The 14,607-nt window shown below is 45.6% G+C and overlaps 1 protein-coding gene across 3 annotated transcripts in view; it reads right to left on the bottom strand.

Annotated features, from left to right (window-relative positions):
- Window positions 1-14,607, bottom strand: part of man1a2 (mannosidase, alpha, class 1A, member 2) — a 78,088-nt gene that overhangs the window by 3,547 nt on the left and 59,934 nt on the right. For all 3 annotated transcript variants that reach the window (XR_013772300.1, XR_013772301.1, XM_079277206.1), the window contains exons 7-13: window positions 13,649-13,743; window positions 12,083-12,206; window positions 11,557-11,650; window positions 7,423-7,538; window positions 6,203-6,422; window positions 4,105-4,277; window positions 568-683 (exon numbers count right to left, since the gene is read on the bottom strand). Coding sequence is in view for 1 of the 3 variants with exons in the window: in XM_079277206.1 (XP_079133332.1) it covers window positions 568-683; window positions 4,105-4,277; window positions 6,203-6,422; window positions 7,423-7,538; window positions 11,557-11,650; window positions 12,083-12,206; window positions 13,649-13,743 (938 nt within the window). In the remaining 2 variants the exon portion in view is untranslated. The remainder of the gene's footprint in view (window positions 1-567; window positions 684-4,104; window positions 4,278-6,202; window positions 6,423-7,422; window positions 7,539-11,556; window positions 11,651-12,082; window positions 12,207-13,648; window positions 13,744-14,607) is intronic.

Below are 14,607 nucleotides of genomic sequence, written 5' to 3'. Positions count from 1 at the left end.
AGATCAAACCTGACGTGAGTTTAACATCGTTAGTCTAATTAGAGCCGACGGGACGTTCACAGGTGAATCAGACATTTGGGCAGATTTTTCACCTCGAAAAACTCCAACTAAAGCCTGCACTGAGCAACATCTGCACTGAACAACATCTGCACTGAGCAACATCTGCACTGAGCAGCATCTGCACTGAACAGCATCTGCACTGAGCAACATCTGCACTGAGCAGCATCTGCACTGAGCAACATCTGCACTGAGCAGCATCTGCACTGAGCAGCATCTGCACTGAGCAACATCTGCACTGAATAACATCTGCACTGAATAACATCTGCACTGCCAGCTGGAGAAAACATCCACGGAGCTGCCAGCAGGGGGAGTCAGAGAGCCACGTTAGAGAGAGCCTCCTTCATCCATCACTGATGATGATGATGATGCCTTTAAAACACTTGGAAATAACAACAGAAGCCAGTGTGTTCACTTTCATGAGCAGCCTAATCGCGTTGATCACAGACGTGATTAGTTTCATGAGTCATCAAACGTCATTTTAAACCCTTTCTGTGTTCTTGGGCTCACTTGAGCGTCTCGGCCAGGAAGAAGCTCTGCTGCACGTCGTCGTAGGTCGGGTTGGAGGAGTAGACGTCCTTCACTCCGGAGAAACCTCCGCTCACCCGGCAGTACTTATCGATGGCCTGGGAGGAGACGAGGAGAGAGGGAAGGAGGCGAGGAAGAGGGAGAGGAAGGGAGAACATGAGAGGGATGGGGAAAGAAGAAGGAAGTCAGGCGGTAGAAAGGGAAGTGGTGGGAAATAAAAGAGCAAAGAGAAAAGGTTTTAATTTGAATAAGCTTACGAAGCATGCTTCAATTAATGTCTTTGCTTGTGACCGATTAGAGTCGTGGGGAGAGACCCGAACAGGAAGCAGCAGCTGCAGAGCACAAGACGATTACTACCAACGCCTCCATTTACATTTCACTCTCTGAAAACGTTCCTTTGGTTTGATTTAACGTGACGCTGCGTCTCAGGATTCCTTTAAGGAGGCGTCCGTCTCCCTAATCGGGTCCTCTTTAAATCTTCTGTCCGGCAGATTTACGGCAAAAATGGAAAATGTGAGATTTCTTTGGACGTCAAATTTTCTTTTAACGAAATAAAACGCACACATGGTGTCCAGTGTTTTCAGGACAAACTTAAGCTCGTAGGTGGATTCAAACTGTGATGTAAATCCTCTCTTTGTCCATTCACGTCAGCATCCGCTAACAACACGACGTTACCTCGGTTACTACTGTAACATCAGCATCACAGCGCTCCACAGAAAACACTCAAGCTTTAACAAACCATTGACCTGGAGGTGCTGATGAAGCTGATTGAAGCTTCTATTGAGGGTTCTGAAAGAAGCTCCGCATGTCTGTCGTCATATTTTATTTTAATCTGAATATGTCGTTGGATAAAAACATGTTGTGGATTTTGGAAATTATTTAATTTATCTATTTTTCAATAATTTGGACTTTTGGGCTCTGGAGTTACTGGAAATGTTTGGATCACATGAATCACAAACACTTAGTATAACATAATAATATCAGTGTAGCCTGATGTATAAATACCTGGTTTGAACAGAATGAATAGAAAACGTTGTGAATGAAGTTGTGAAGTATTCGCTGCAGCCCTCGTTGATCCTTTCTCATCTCTAACATCTAAACCAGTTTAAACACTAAACAGATCTCACTGTAGTCACCGTGATGTCCCCATAAAGGGTCAAAACCTGAGAGAATAGCTCAACATATAATATATCACTTTTTACCCGACTGACTAAATGTCGAGTGTCGTTTTGGTTCTGAGGAAGAAAAATTCACCTGAAAACAAGTTTAATTTGCAAGCAAGAGCTCCCCCTGTCTACACACACACTCTCTGAATGCAGCGGCCGTGCAGCCGGTGACTCTGGCGGTTCGCACCTTTCTACCCGTGTGCTCTGTGTTGATCTGTAATGAGAACTTGTTAAAGTGAAATTGGTGCCTCCATAAACATTCTGGCTGCGTTACACTCCAGCTCACAGTTTATCGACTTTCACTGTTAACGCAGGTAATTGAAAGAATTCTCTGTCCTTGTCTTTCAGTGTTTCTCACTCTCTCACACACACACACACACACACACACACACACACACACACACACACACACACACACACACACACACACACACACACACACACACACACACACACACACACACACACACACACACACACACACACACGTATTTGCTTTCCGCGGGAGCAGCAGCTCAAAGGAAACGAGGAGGAGCAGCTTCACCGCTTCAACACAGGTGACAAGAAGACTGGCAGCAGAAAGAAGTGAGAGAATGTGAGCGTATGAAAAGAGCGGGAGATTGAGATTGAGACGGAGGAGAGTGAGATTCAGACGGAGGAGAGTGAGATTGAGACGGAGGAGAGTGAGATTGAGACGGAGGAGAGTGAGATTGAGACGGAGGAGATTGAGACGGAGGAGAGTGGGACGGAGGAGAGTGAGATCGAGACGGAGGAGATTGCGATTGAGACGGAGGAGAGTGAGACGGAGGAGAGTGAGATTGAGACAGAGGAGAGTGAGACGGAGGAGAGTGAGATTGAGACGGAGGAGATTGCGATTGAGACGGAGGAGAGTGAGACGGAGGAGAGTGAGATTGAGACAGAGGAGAGTGAGACGGAGGAGAGTGAGATCGAGACGGACGAGATTGCGATTGAGACGGAGGAGATTGAAACGGAGGAAAGTGAGATTGAGAGGGAGGAGAGTGAGACGGAGGAGAGTGAGATTGAGACGGAGGAGAGTGAGATTGAAACGGAGGAAAGTGAGATTGAGAGGGAGAGTGAGACGGAGGAGAGTGAGATTGAGACAGAGGAGAGTGAGACGGAGGAGAGTGAGATTGAGAAAGAGGAGAGTGAGATTGAGAGGGAGGAGAGTGAGATTGAGACGGAGGAGAGTGAGATCGAGACGGACGAGATTGCAATTGAGACGGAGGAGATTCAAAAAACGTCGTTTGTCATGTTTTTATTTGTAGCGAACGGGCTACAACATTTTGCATCCCTGTGTTGCGTAATGACAATAAATTAGACCGTGACGCTCACGCAGTTGCCACTTGGCTAAGCTCCGCCCCCCCAAGTTGCGATGGAGCCCACACCGTCACTAACTGCACTCCATGAAGAAATACTCTCTCGTCTTCTTTTAGAAAAACGAAAAAGGGATTTCAGAGATGAAGCAGACAGAAGAGTCGACAACATGCGTTTGAAGGAAATATCCACAACAGGATAGAAAGATAAAAATAGAAGCTGAAGCTACAGATCTTCAGTAGCTAGCGTAGCATAGAAGAGCTAACGCTAGTTAATGATGTGCTAACGTTAGCTTTGCAGGTTTTTACCTAGAAACGTAATGCTTTAAAAGCGTGTATATCTATTTAATATTTTGTTATTTTTACTGTAGAGTTTTGGAAAACATTAAATGGTAAGTCGCTCCCAAATACATCGTAACAGAAATAAAATGTCCCCGCGTTTAAACTCTCATAAAGTCTTTCCAGTCAGGGTTTACTCATATTTTCCATTTGGCCGAATGCTGTTGACGACGATCATGAAACATCGGAATTCATTTTACTTTCTCGCTTCAAACTAAACTGAAAGAGTTGGCAGCTCTGTGAAAAATAAACGTTGCATCAAAACAAGCATTCTTAGTAAATAATAAAGTTAAGAATGGAAGAATTAGAGCTTAAAATACAACCTTTTTTTAAAAACTGCTCGTCTCAATAGCTTAAGATCTGTATTGAACCTGTTCTGAACTAATTTCTACCTAAGTTGTAGGTGTATTTGTAGTATTATTAGACTACATTTCCCATAACCCCCCTGTATTTTTGCTCTCTCTCTCTGTGTACGCAGCTGTTGCTGATGATTCATGGGGTGAACTTTTCCTCTAAACTCTGTTTCACGTCTGTCCTCCAGTTAACGACTCCGGCTTCTCTCCGTTTCACAAGCTCTTACACCTGAACTCGTTTGGTCTCACCGGATCCTTCCTGCTCGTGTGAAAGCAGCACAGCATGAATATGGGATGCATTTACTGATGAGGAAGTCTGTTGTTTACCTGCGCTGCCTCCCAGCCCCACTGACGATATTTGGGATCGTGGGTGAACCTCCACATGTACCAGTAGGTCTCGATGACCTCCGGCCGCAGGATGTAGTACTTCTCATTCTGCCGCACGGCCACCGCCTCCAGGCCGCTGTCGAACTTAAAGGCCTCCGGGCCCAGCTTCAACACTGGAGGGGAGGGGGGAGGGAGGAGGGGAGAGGAGGAGGAGAAGAGATGGAGGGGAGGAGGATAAGAGATGGAGGGGAGGAGGGAAGGAGGGGAGAGGAGACGGGGGGAGAGGAGACGGGATGGAGGGGAGAGGAGACGCGGGGAGGAGGAAAAGTGACGGAGGTGAGGAGGGAAGGCGGGAGGAGACGAGGAGAAGAGATGGAGGGGAGGAGGATAAGAGATGGAGGGGAGGAGGAGAAGAGATGGAGGGGAGGAGGAGAAGAGATGGAGGGGAGGAGGGAAGGAGGGGAGAGGAGACGAGGGGAGAGGAGACGAGGGGAGGGGAGGAGGAGAAGAGATGGAGGGGAGGAGGGAAGGAGGGGAGAGGAGACGAGGGGAGGAGGAAAAGTGATGGAGGTGAGGAGGGAAGGCGGGAGGGGAGAGGAGACGAGGGGAGGGGAGGAGGAGAAGAGATGGAGGGGAGGAGGAGAAGAGATGGAGGGGAGGAGGGAAGGAGGGGAGAGGAGACGGGATGGAGGGGAGAGGAGACGCGGGGAGGAGGAAAAGTGATGGAGATGAGGAGGGAAGGCGGGAGGGGAGAGGAGACGAGGGGAGGGGAGGAGGAGAAGAGATGGAGAGGAGGAGAAGAGATGGAGGGGAGGAGGGAAGGAGGGGAGAGGAGACGAGGGGAGAGGAGACGAGGGGAGAGGAGACGAGGGGAGGGGAGGAGGAGAAGAGATGGAGGGGAGGAGGGAAGGAGGGGAGAGGAGACGAGGGGAGGAGGGAAGGCGGGAGGGGAGGAGGAGGAGAGAGGAGAACGGAATAAAGGAGAAATATGAAAAATAGAAAGGAGAGGAAGGAATTGAGGATGATGAGGAAAGAAAAAGAGAAACAACAAAAGGGAAAGATGTTGAAACAAGGAGAGAAGAGAAGGAAGAGAAAGAAGGAAAAGGAAGATGAGACAAAGGAAGAAAGTCAGGACGGTAAAATGATTACGAGAGGAAAACAGGAGATGACATAAACATTATCTTTTTCTGACATGAATTAGTGTGTGTGAGAGTGTGTGTGTGTGATGAAGCAATAAAAATCCTGCTTCTCATTAATTTTAATACATTTTCATCTTCTTACATCGACTGTGTTTTCTGCGGAATTAACTGTGATGAGCATAACAAAACATTACTGCTGAGCTGAAGGAGGTGGTGACAGGACTGTCTTTGAAGGGATTCACTAACACACACACACACACACACACACACACACACACACACACACACACACACACACACACACACACACACACACACACACACTTTCATTATGAACTAACAGGCAGTTAGACAGACTGACTGTTATGATCAAACTCCCCGTCACCTAACCAGACAGTTCTCTCTTTATCTCTCTCTCCCCCTGCATCTTCATTTGTTGCCTCTCCTCTTTCTCAGAGCAACCTCACGTTTTCTCACTACACACACACACACACACGCGAGAATTATTTTAATCTGGTGATCAATTTTCCTCATGTCTTATCTATCTGAAGATCTATCTGTTTGTTGTTGTAATACTCATTTCGGCCACAGGAGGCTGATGTACACCATTATCCCCAATTTCTCCATGCACTCCAAACACAAGGTAGGCATATAGTGTGTTAGGAGGTTATGCAACATTAATGTCATGTCTTTATTTTGGCAATAAATTAATTTTAATCTGGTTTTGGGGAAAACTTTAGTTCATTTTCAGGGCACAGATGTGCATTTACAGAGCACGATAGCAATGACGACGATAACAATAATGACGACGATAACAATAATGACGACGACAACAATAATGACGACGACAACAATAATGACGACGATAACAATCGCTACAACACCACTGTCTAACCTTTACTGCGCTACCATGGCCGTTTTATTCAGACGTGTGTGTGTTCCCTTGCGTGCCTCCTCACCTGTCCTGTCGTAGGACTCGTGGCAGGTGTGTGCGATCTCGGCTCCCAGCTGCAGGTAGTGTCCGGCCTTGTCGTCGGGCGAGCCGTCGGCGCCCAACGCAAACATGCCGCCGGCGAAGCAGGCCAGGTGGCCCATCTTCCTCTCCAGGTGGCCGTTCTTCCACTCGCCGATGAACGTCAGGCCGCCGTTGGATTTGCGTATCAGGTGGCGCTCGATGGCCTGGAGGGGAAGGGAGAGTGTGAGTGAGTGTGTGTGTGTGTGTGTGTGTGAGATGTGGAGGTTACAAATAGAATATTAAGTGTACATATATGTATGAGTGTATTTGTATGCAGGTAGGATGTGTGAAATGTATGTGATAAGGTCGACAGGGTTTTTATTACAGCAGGAACGTGGGTGAAGGTTACGAATGGAATATTAAGTGAGTGAGTGTGTGTGTGTGTGTGTGTGTGTGTGTGTGTGTGTGAGACGTTGACATTGAGTGCATGTGCATGAGGGTCAAACAGAAGAAAACCAGAAGAAAGAGCAGAATATGTAAATCCCTCCACATCCCTCCGCTCTGCAGTATCTGCTCCCTCGTAATGACTGACAGACGTCTTCGTCGGCTACGGAGCGCTAACAGCTGCTTCCTGCTAAACGCACTCTCACTTTATTACTGAACTAAAACAAGCGCACGCCTCTGTTCTGTAACCTGCCGACCCAACAAACACGCTCGCGGCATCCTCTCCCGGAGGACGTTGGATTTGGAGGAAGAGGAGTGAAATACGATCAAGTTATGAGTTTGTCTTTAGCGTGACGGTTTAAAGTAAAGTCGTGTTTTTAATCATAGAAATAGAACAGGAGTAGAACAGACGTTCCCTTTCACATCAGCGTAGCCATTTTTGTGTGAGGTTTTGAGTTAGTGTGTAAAATGAAGCTTCATCCACACTCTCCTGTCACCGGCTCATTTTCTGTAACCAGTGTAGCGTTTAAGCTTCGTGGCATTAGCTAGCTAACTAGCCGGCTGTCTGCTAGTTAGCCAGCTTGCTAGCTTGCTAATTGCACCATGCTTTAACGCTACACACTGGTTACAGGAGGTTAATGTTTAGCTTTTACAATTAGTATTTCCTCTGTCCCAGCTGTGTATTTATTTGTTTTCTTCATATTACACACACTGTGTTGAAAGGGAGTGTCTCATAGGTAACTGGGCAGAAGCTGTGGGAATAACATTTCTGTATTTTACCTCGATGGCGTCATCGTAGGTCTTGCGAGCTTCCGTATCCGTCTTGTCCGACATGAGCCACGCCTTCAGCAGGTACTCGTAGAAACTGTCCCCAAGTCCTCCAACAGAGGTGTGGTCTGAAGAGAGAGAGAGAGAGCGAGAGAGAGAATAAATAGTGTTAAAAAGTGGAGGAGAGGATAAACAGTGAGAGACGGACGGATAAGAAAAGCCAAAGTGAATTATTCATTCTTTATTGGCAGAGAGCAACATATGGCATCAAAAGCATCCATCAGAACCGTGGGTGGTTTTTCTTCTCCACACACACACACACACACACACACACACACACACACACACACACACACACACACACACACACACACACACACACACACACACACACACACACACACACACACACACACACACACTATATTGGCAGCGTTACGCGCTCATATTTCAATGTCCTCAGTCGTCCTCTTGGACGTTTACACAGCTTTGATGGCCCCACAGAGAGGGGAGATGGGACGCAGCCAGCACTCCATGAAAATAACCTCTTTTCTCCAGCGGGAGTTTTGAGCCGCGTTCATCTATTTTCTAACGGCGCTTTGGTCTATTTCACTGACCTATAAAAGGTTGTTTTTATAACACACGAAGAGAAACGTGTGCATTTAAGAGTTGCTGGATTCTAATCATTTCTGGAACTGCAAATCTCTCCGTCGTGTTTCTGCCAATCAAAAACAAGGGATCCGGGTCACGTAGGGTCGGCTAAGGAGGAGGTCTCTCTCGCTCTCTCTCTCTCTCTCTCTCTCTCTCTCTCTCTCTCTCTCTCTCTCTCTCTCTCTGAATGCAGCAGCTGAACCTGAATGTTACAAGTCAGATGTATATCTGTTCTAGTGAGGATTCATTCTGACTATATGGAAATACAGCGATGAAGAAAGGACTGTTTGACAGACTCGTCGTGAGTAGGGGAAGAAGAGGGAGTGGGTGTGTGTGTGAGAGTGACGAGGAGTGTGTGTGTGAATAAGGCTGTCAGTCACAGCAGGATCTCATTAAGACAGAGGAGCTCAGCCTCATTCCTCATTAGTGTGGCTTAACTACCGTCTACACACCTACACTGCACGCACACACACACCTACACACTCACACACATACACTACACGCACACACTCACACACACCTACACACTCACACACATACACTACACGCACACTTCTACACTACACGCACACGCACACACACACACACACACACACACCAACACACTCACACACATACACTACACGCACACACACACCAACACACTCACACACATACACTACACGCACACCTCTACACTACACGCACACACACACACACACACACACACACACACACACCTACACTACACACACACCTACACTACACGCACTCACACACTACACACACACACCTACACTACACGCACACCTCTACACTACACGCACACACACCTACACACACCTACACTACACACTCACACACACCAACACACTCACACACGTACACTAAACGTTGTGTCCAGAGTCCAGCGCTCATAAATCTAACTCGGTCTAAATGTTCCTGTAATGAAGCTTTTACAGCTGTTTAAAAATAATCCCGCGATATACAAAACAACTTTCAAATGTTCTGTGATTTTTGGCCGTCCTGACATGTTTACTGAAGCAACATGTGGTGATGTTTGTCTTTCTGTAGTTTGAAGCCTCGTGTGGCTGAAATAAGTATTACAACAACAAACAAACGGGATCCTTGACCAGAAAACCTGCTTTCACAATATCTTACACAACAAGCAAGATCTCATCTCTGACTGTATTATTTATGTTGAGAGAATATCTGAAGGAGACACAGAGAGCACAGGGGAGAGAAAAGGGTCTCATTTAAAGTAACCTCAACAGACCGAGGCGGCTGCTTTAAGTCGCAGCACAAACTGAAGTTTTGGACGTTTCTGTGCTTGTGTGAAGAAGACCAGCACATCTACTGCTGTTTCATTCTCTTTTGTTTTGTTTGACGCAGCCGTTTGTGAGGTTTCAGCATTTGTCTTCAGCTTGTGCCAACATCTCACCCCTCTGCCTTATGCTACTGCAGGCTGCATTTTCCTTCCCAGAATGCACTGCAAAGCAAAGCGTGACCCAGCTACCGGCACACACATAATCTACAGATTGCAGTGATCGGTCATGATGACTTCATATCTTAATGAATGAAGCGCAAATGTGGTGAAATGAAGGAAATGAAAAGTTCTCACCTTTGCCTTGTTATGCAAAGATTTATCAATATTCACGGACATTTTGTGTTGCTCTGAGCCCCCTCTGGGTTTCACATTAATTACATTCCTCTCAGCTAACTCCCTCCTCCTCCTCACGGTGCTCTGCAGCCGCTCAGGTCGGAGTAGCTTTGGGCTTTAATTAAACCAGCACTGCTGTGCTGTAATCAACTGAGCCGGTGACGGCAACAAGGTGGAATGGAAGCTAATTAACGTGTCCAGGTGTCAGACTGCAACACACATATACACGGTACATATGCAGGTAGACTCAAAGGGCCGACTTCACAATAAAAGCTCGGCAGCACTCTGAAGTCTCAGCGGTGTATTTGTCACATATTCATTGATTATGTGCCGTGACATGCAGAGTGGCATAATTATACGATTATTATTAGCATGAAGGTAAAAAAAGGATTTAGAAAAAGGCTCCCTGCATCCCTTTTCACAGAGAAAAATAATAAATTAATAAAGTTTTTTAAATCTTAGCTGCTAATTTTTGAGCGCTTTTATTGAGTTCAACGTCTCAGAAGTAAAACAGTGTGAAGCCAACATATTTTCACACATAACTCGTGAATAAAAGGATTTATTTTGGTGATTGTTGGAACAGTGTAATAACTAACTCAGACAGATTTAAGGTTTTCATTTTGTTTCTGTTGAATCAACTCTACGATGAGTAAATGATGAAACCCGTCTTCGGTCGGGGAAAGAGGAAACTTGAATTTGGAAGGTTGTACTTCTCTGTTAATAAAGACAATAAGTGTAGAAATGTTTACCTTCTGACATGTGAGGTTTTTTTTAAATTCATTTTTTAGACTAAAGATTGTGGAAGGAAGTGAACTCGTGGCTCAGGTTGTTTGATTGACTTCCTTACCTTTATACTTTATATCTTTACTTTACTTTATATACTTATATACATATATATATATACTTTATATGCAATTACTGTCTACTAAAAATATACGTTATTCTATTTCATATTCTATATATTTAAGGATCCTTATATTTTAACTTCTACACTTCTTTACTTTCTATATTTAGCATTGATGCAGGGAGCCTGAGATCAAAGCTCACGACTGCTTCTTTGTAATTGTGCATATCATAATAAATAACCTGAACTCTGCAAATGAGTCCAGTTCAAAGGAGTGAAAGAGGACTATGGGACATTATGAGAAACTTCACCTCATTCTACTTCAGCAGCTGCAAAGCAGCTTCACCAAACATCTTTGGATCTAGTCTGTATTCAGAATCCTGCGCGCTAAAGTCAGACAGCATGGATGTTTGTTTACGTCTCTGACCGCATTGAAACTGCTCGTTTGTGCGTCACCGCGTGTGGAGCCGGGTGAACCACTAGATCAGTGGAGGTGCAGCTCCATCAGCTTTAATTACATACTCGTCGTAAAAGGCTTTAACCAGAAATGACAGTTTTCGGGGCCTGAAGAGTTTTTAACTGCACGTCTAAACTTCACTCAGCGATCTCGTTAATTTCCCCGGGCAAACCGCCAGAATGTAATCAATACACTGGGAATGCCGTCTCCCCCCCCCCCTCCGCTTTTATCTTCTTCTGCTCGCTTAAATTTGTCCTCGTTAAAGACGATCCACTCTGCTCCTCCTCTCTCTCCGTCGCCGAGTGTTCATTTCTCCTGTGTGTCTTCATAGAGTTACACCATCATTTAAAACTCACAGGGACATCTCGACTCTTCTCCCAACGGGCTGCTTGTGAAGCAATAATCCAGTGAGCGCAGTATTCTCTGATTAAACTTTGACAAACAATAAATGCGTCTCAAGAGCAGAAGCTTATTTTTCTTCTTTTAGCGACATTTTCATTAAAAACCAAAGAGCCGAAATGGAAATCTTAATCTTAATCCTAAAGCTGTACTTACGTTGGCCCCAGCGACCCGTCCGGGGGTTCAGGTAGTTCGGGTAGAGTCCGTTGGGTCGGTCCATTTTGGCGAGCAGCTTCCGGATGTGCATCACCTGACACCCACACCAGACACCAGAGTGTTAATCCAGACAAGATTCATTTTGAATAAAAAAGGCTAAATTACAGTTTTCACAACAAGACGCCTGGATTTCTATTTGGTAATTTTGTAATTTTCTTGTTTGATTGATTTAACATTTCTGCTGCATGTTACGCAATTCAACACGGCTCTTCTCAGCTAAAGTCGTGGATATTTTTTGGTACTGTTTTGGTCGAGGCTCCAAGCGAACTGAGACGATGCTAGAAGTTGGAGTTAGAAGAAGCTACCGTCAACAGCAGTGCTTTATCTCTGGCAGTCAACAGAACTCTGTCACAGTCTGCAGCGTTGAACCAAATAGAGAAAAGCACCCGGTGCCCAAAGTGAGCCGAGTCGAGCTGGAACCATGCGGTGGAAAAGATGCATGACGGCCGTTACATCCCAGCGCTACCTTCTGGTAGTAGGCCGGGTTCCCCGTCAGGTAGGTGAGGTGGACGAACTCCATGTGGAGAGTCCCAAACTCAGCCAGGATGCTGCTGCCCGCCGACGCCCAACCCCAGTTACGACCGACGCCGCTGGAAGAGGAGGGAGAGGAGGGAGAGGGAGGAAGAGGGGGGAGAGGAGGAAGAGGAAGCAGAGATGAAGGAGGGATGTGATGGAGAGAAAGACATAAAGGAGAGACACAAATAAAGAAAGATTTAAATTTTACACACATCATTTCAAAGAATAATAATGTTTTTAACTGGTGCACAATACTACACCTTAAGATGCAAAAGCATACAAATAAATGTGATGTATTTTCACTGGTGTACTGTACTCCATCTTTATATCAACACCAGATAATCCGGTGCAACAGGTTGTCGTTCGTCTCGGTCACATTTACACCATATGTGACACAGACGGGAGGCGTCTGCAACTGCTTCAATTTCACATGAGTGCATTCAACATTAATGGGATGCTACGTGTGTGTGTGTGTGTGTGTGTGTGTGTAGGAAGAGGCGTGTGTGTCTGCCTGAACAAGTGGCAAAAGAGAGGGATGTGTTCGACAGTATCAGTGTGTGTGTGTGTGTGTAATTATTCCTGAGGGCGTTTGCGTGTGTGTAGCTGCGTTTTGTGTGTTTGTGTCGTGGGAGAATGAGACGAAACGTGAAGCGTCGGCTGTCTAATGAATTTGAATTACCTCGAGAGAAGGAGGCCCTCTATTGTACGACACACATCCTCAACAACACACACACACGCACACACACAGCAATAAGAGGAACAGAAAAGGATGGAGATGTTATTATGCTAATGTTAGACTTCAGGCTACAACAGGGCAGTAGAGCACTGTTACCAGCGTTAACGGTTCTATAAGTTGAATTTCACTCTTCTTTACGACGTTTTTGACGCCTGTTAAAAGACGATCTACCCTGCTCACACACACACACACACACACACACAGGTATTTCCAGTTATTCAAAAACTCATTGTCAGGTTGAAGCCACGTTGGGAATTGACACTCGAGCACCAGATTATGTAACAATAATGATGAAAGTGTGAGTACAGTTTGCACAAACCCACACAGTCCTGAGAGGAGGTTTAACGGTGGCTACACCTGTGTGGGTGGATCGAATCTTAAAACCAAAAGTTGTAGCAGCATAAATCATAAGTAAAACCGGATAAAGCGTGTTTTTGTTGAGGGACTTTGAGTACCGACTCTTTGTGATGTGGTTAACCTGTTTAAAACATGTTTTACATAATCTGCATCAACAGAAAACACACTTTGTATTGAACTGTATTCAAGACAATTCAATACGCAGAAAGGAAGGAACACACGGTGATATAATGTCAGAGCTCACAGCTTCCATCCATTATTGCAGGTTTAAGTTTTGAGACATTCTTTTAAACGATCTGTCAATCAAGCCACAGCGTTTGTTCCGGGCTGCTTGGTTGCCGCTCTACTGTCACTGTCTCGTTGATTTTGCTGTCAGGTTAGCTCAGGGTGAAGAAGACGGTATTTATTTGGACCGTCACTGACCTCTTGAGGTTGACCATGGCCCAGGGGATTCCTGTGGGGGTGTTAAAGGCAGGAAGTAGCTTCTCTGCTAGCTGGACGGCCTTCAGCTTGAATACCTGGAGAGAGAGAGAGAGGGAAGTTTGGTCAACATCACGTTCTGCAGTCCATCAAGCTTCCCTGCTTAATATTCCTCTCACGGCTGACAGGTACGAGCATAAAACAACCGCTAACCACCAAAACACATGCAGAGTGGAGGCGAATAAGGCAGAGTGAGATGTCAGGAGACAAGCGATTGCTAAATGATGGCCTCGGCTTGTCACAGCTGGAACAGATTTATTGAGGAGAACGGCAGACTAATATATGTAAAAACCCTTCCCCCTTTCAAACTGTGCTGCAGTCACATGAAATGTTACTGTATCTGTGGGAAGAAAAGCTTGGCGGTCAAACCACAGCGACCGAGCAGCGTGAGATACCAAAGCACGCAGTCGGAGTCGGGTTTCTATTATCGTGACTGGCGTCTAATTTAGACGGGCCGATGGAGAGAAATGGACGCGTGTGTTCGGTTTGAGATTACACAAGTTGCTGCTCCCGTCAGACAGATGAAGGCTCAGGAACAGAATCTGCTGCAGACCTTGTTATTTTTTCTCAGCATGCCAATCAAAGAGATGAAGAGAAACCAACGTGATTTTGCTGCATACGAGCAGAATGCTGAAACTGTATCTGTGGATGGTGTAAAACTGCTCAGAAGATAAACACTCTCAAACAAACTAGTATTTATCTTAAAGTACCAACAGAGAACTTTCAACGGAACGTTTCACAACTGCTCATTGAAGAAAGGCCACCATTTTTTATTATAAAACAGACAATGAATCATGGTTGGGTTTTGGCTGCTAGTGTTAGCATTAGTTAGCATAGCAAGCGTTAGAAAACATGGCTGAAGCTAGCTACTGCTAACAGCCAGAAAATAACATAGATGTTTG

This window comes from Melanostigma gelatinosum, assembly GCF_949748355.1.
Source record: "Melanostigma gelatinosum genome assembly, chromosome: 10".
Classification (NCBI taxonomy): Eukaryota; Metazoa; Chordata; class Actinopteri; order Perciformes; family Zoarcidae; genus Melanostigma; species Melanostigma gelatinosum.
This window is presented reverse-complemented; position numbering and strand designations above follow the sequence as displayed.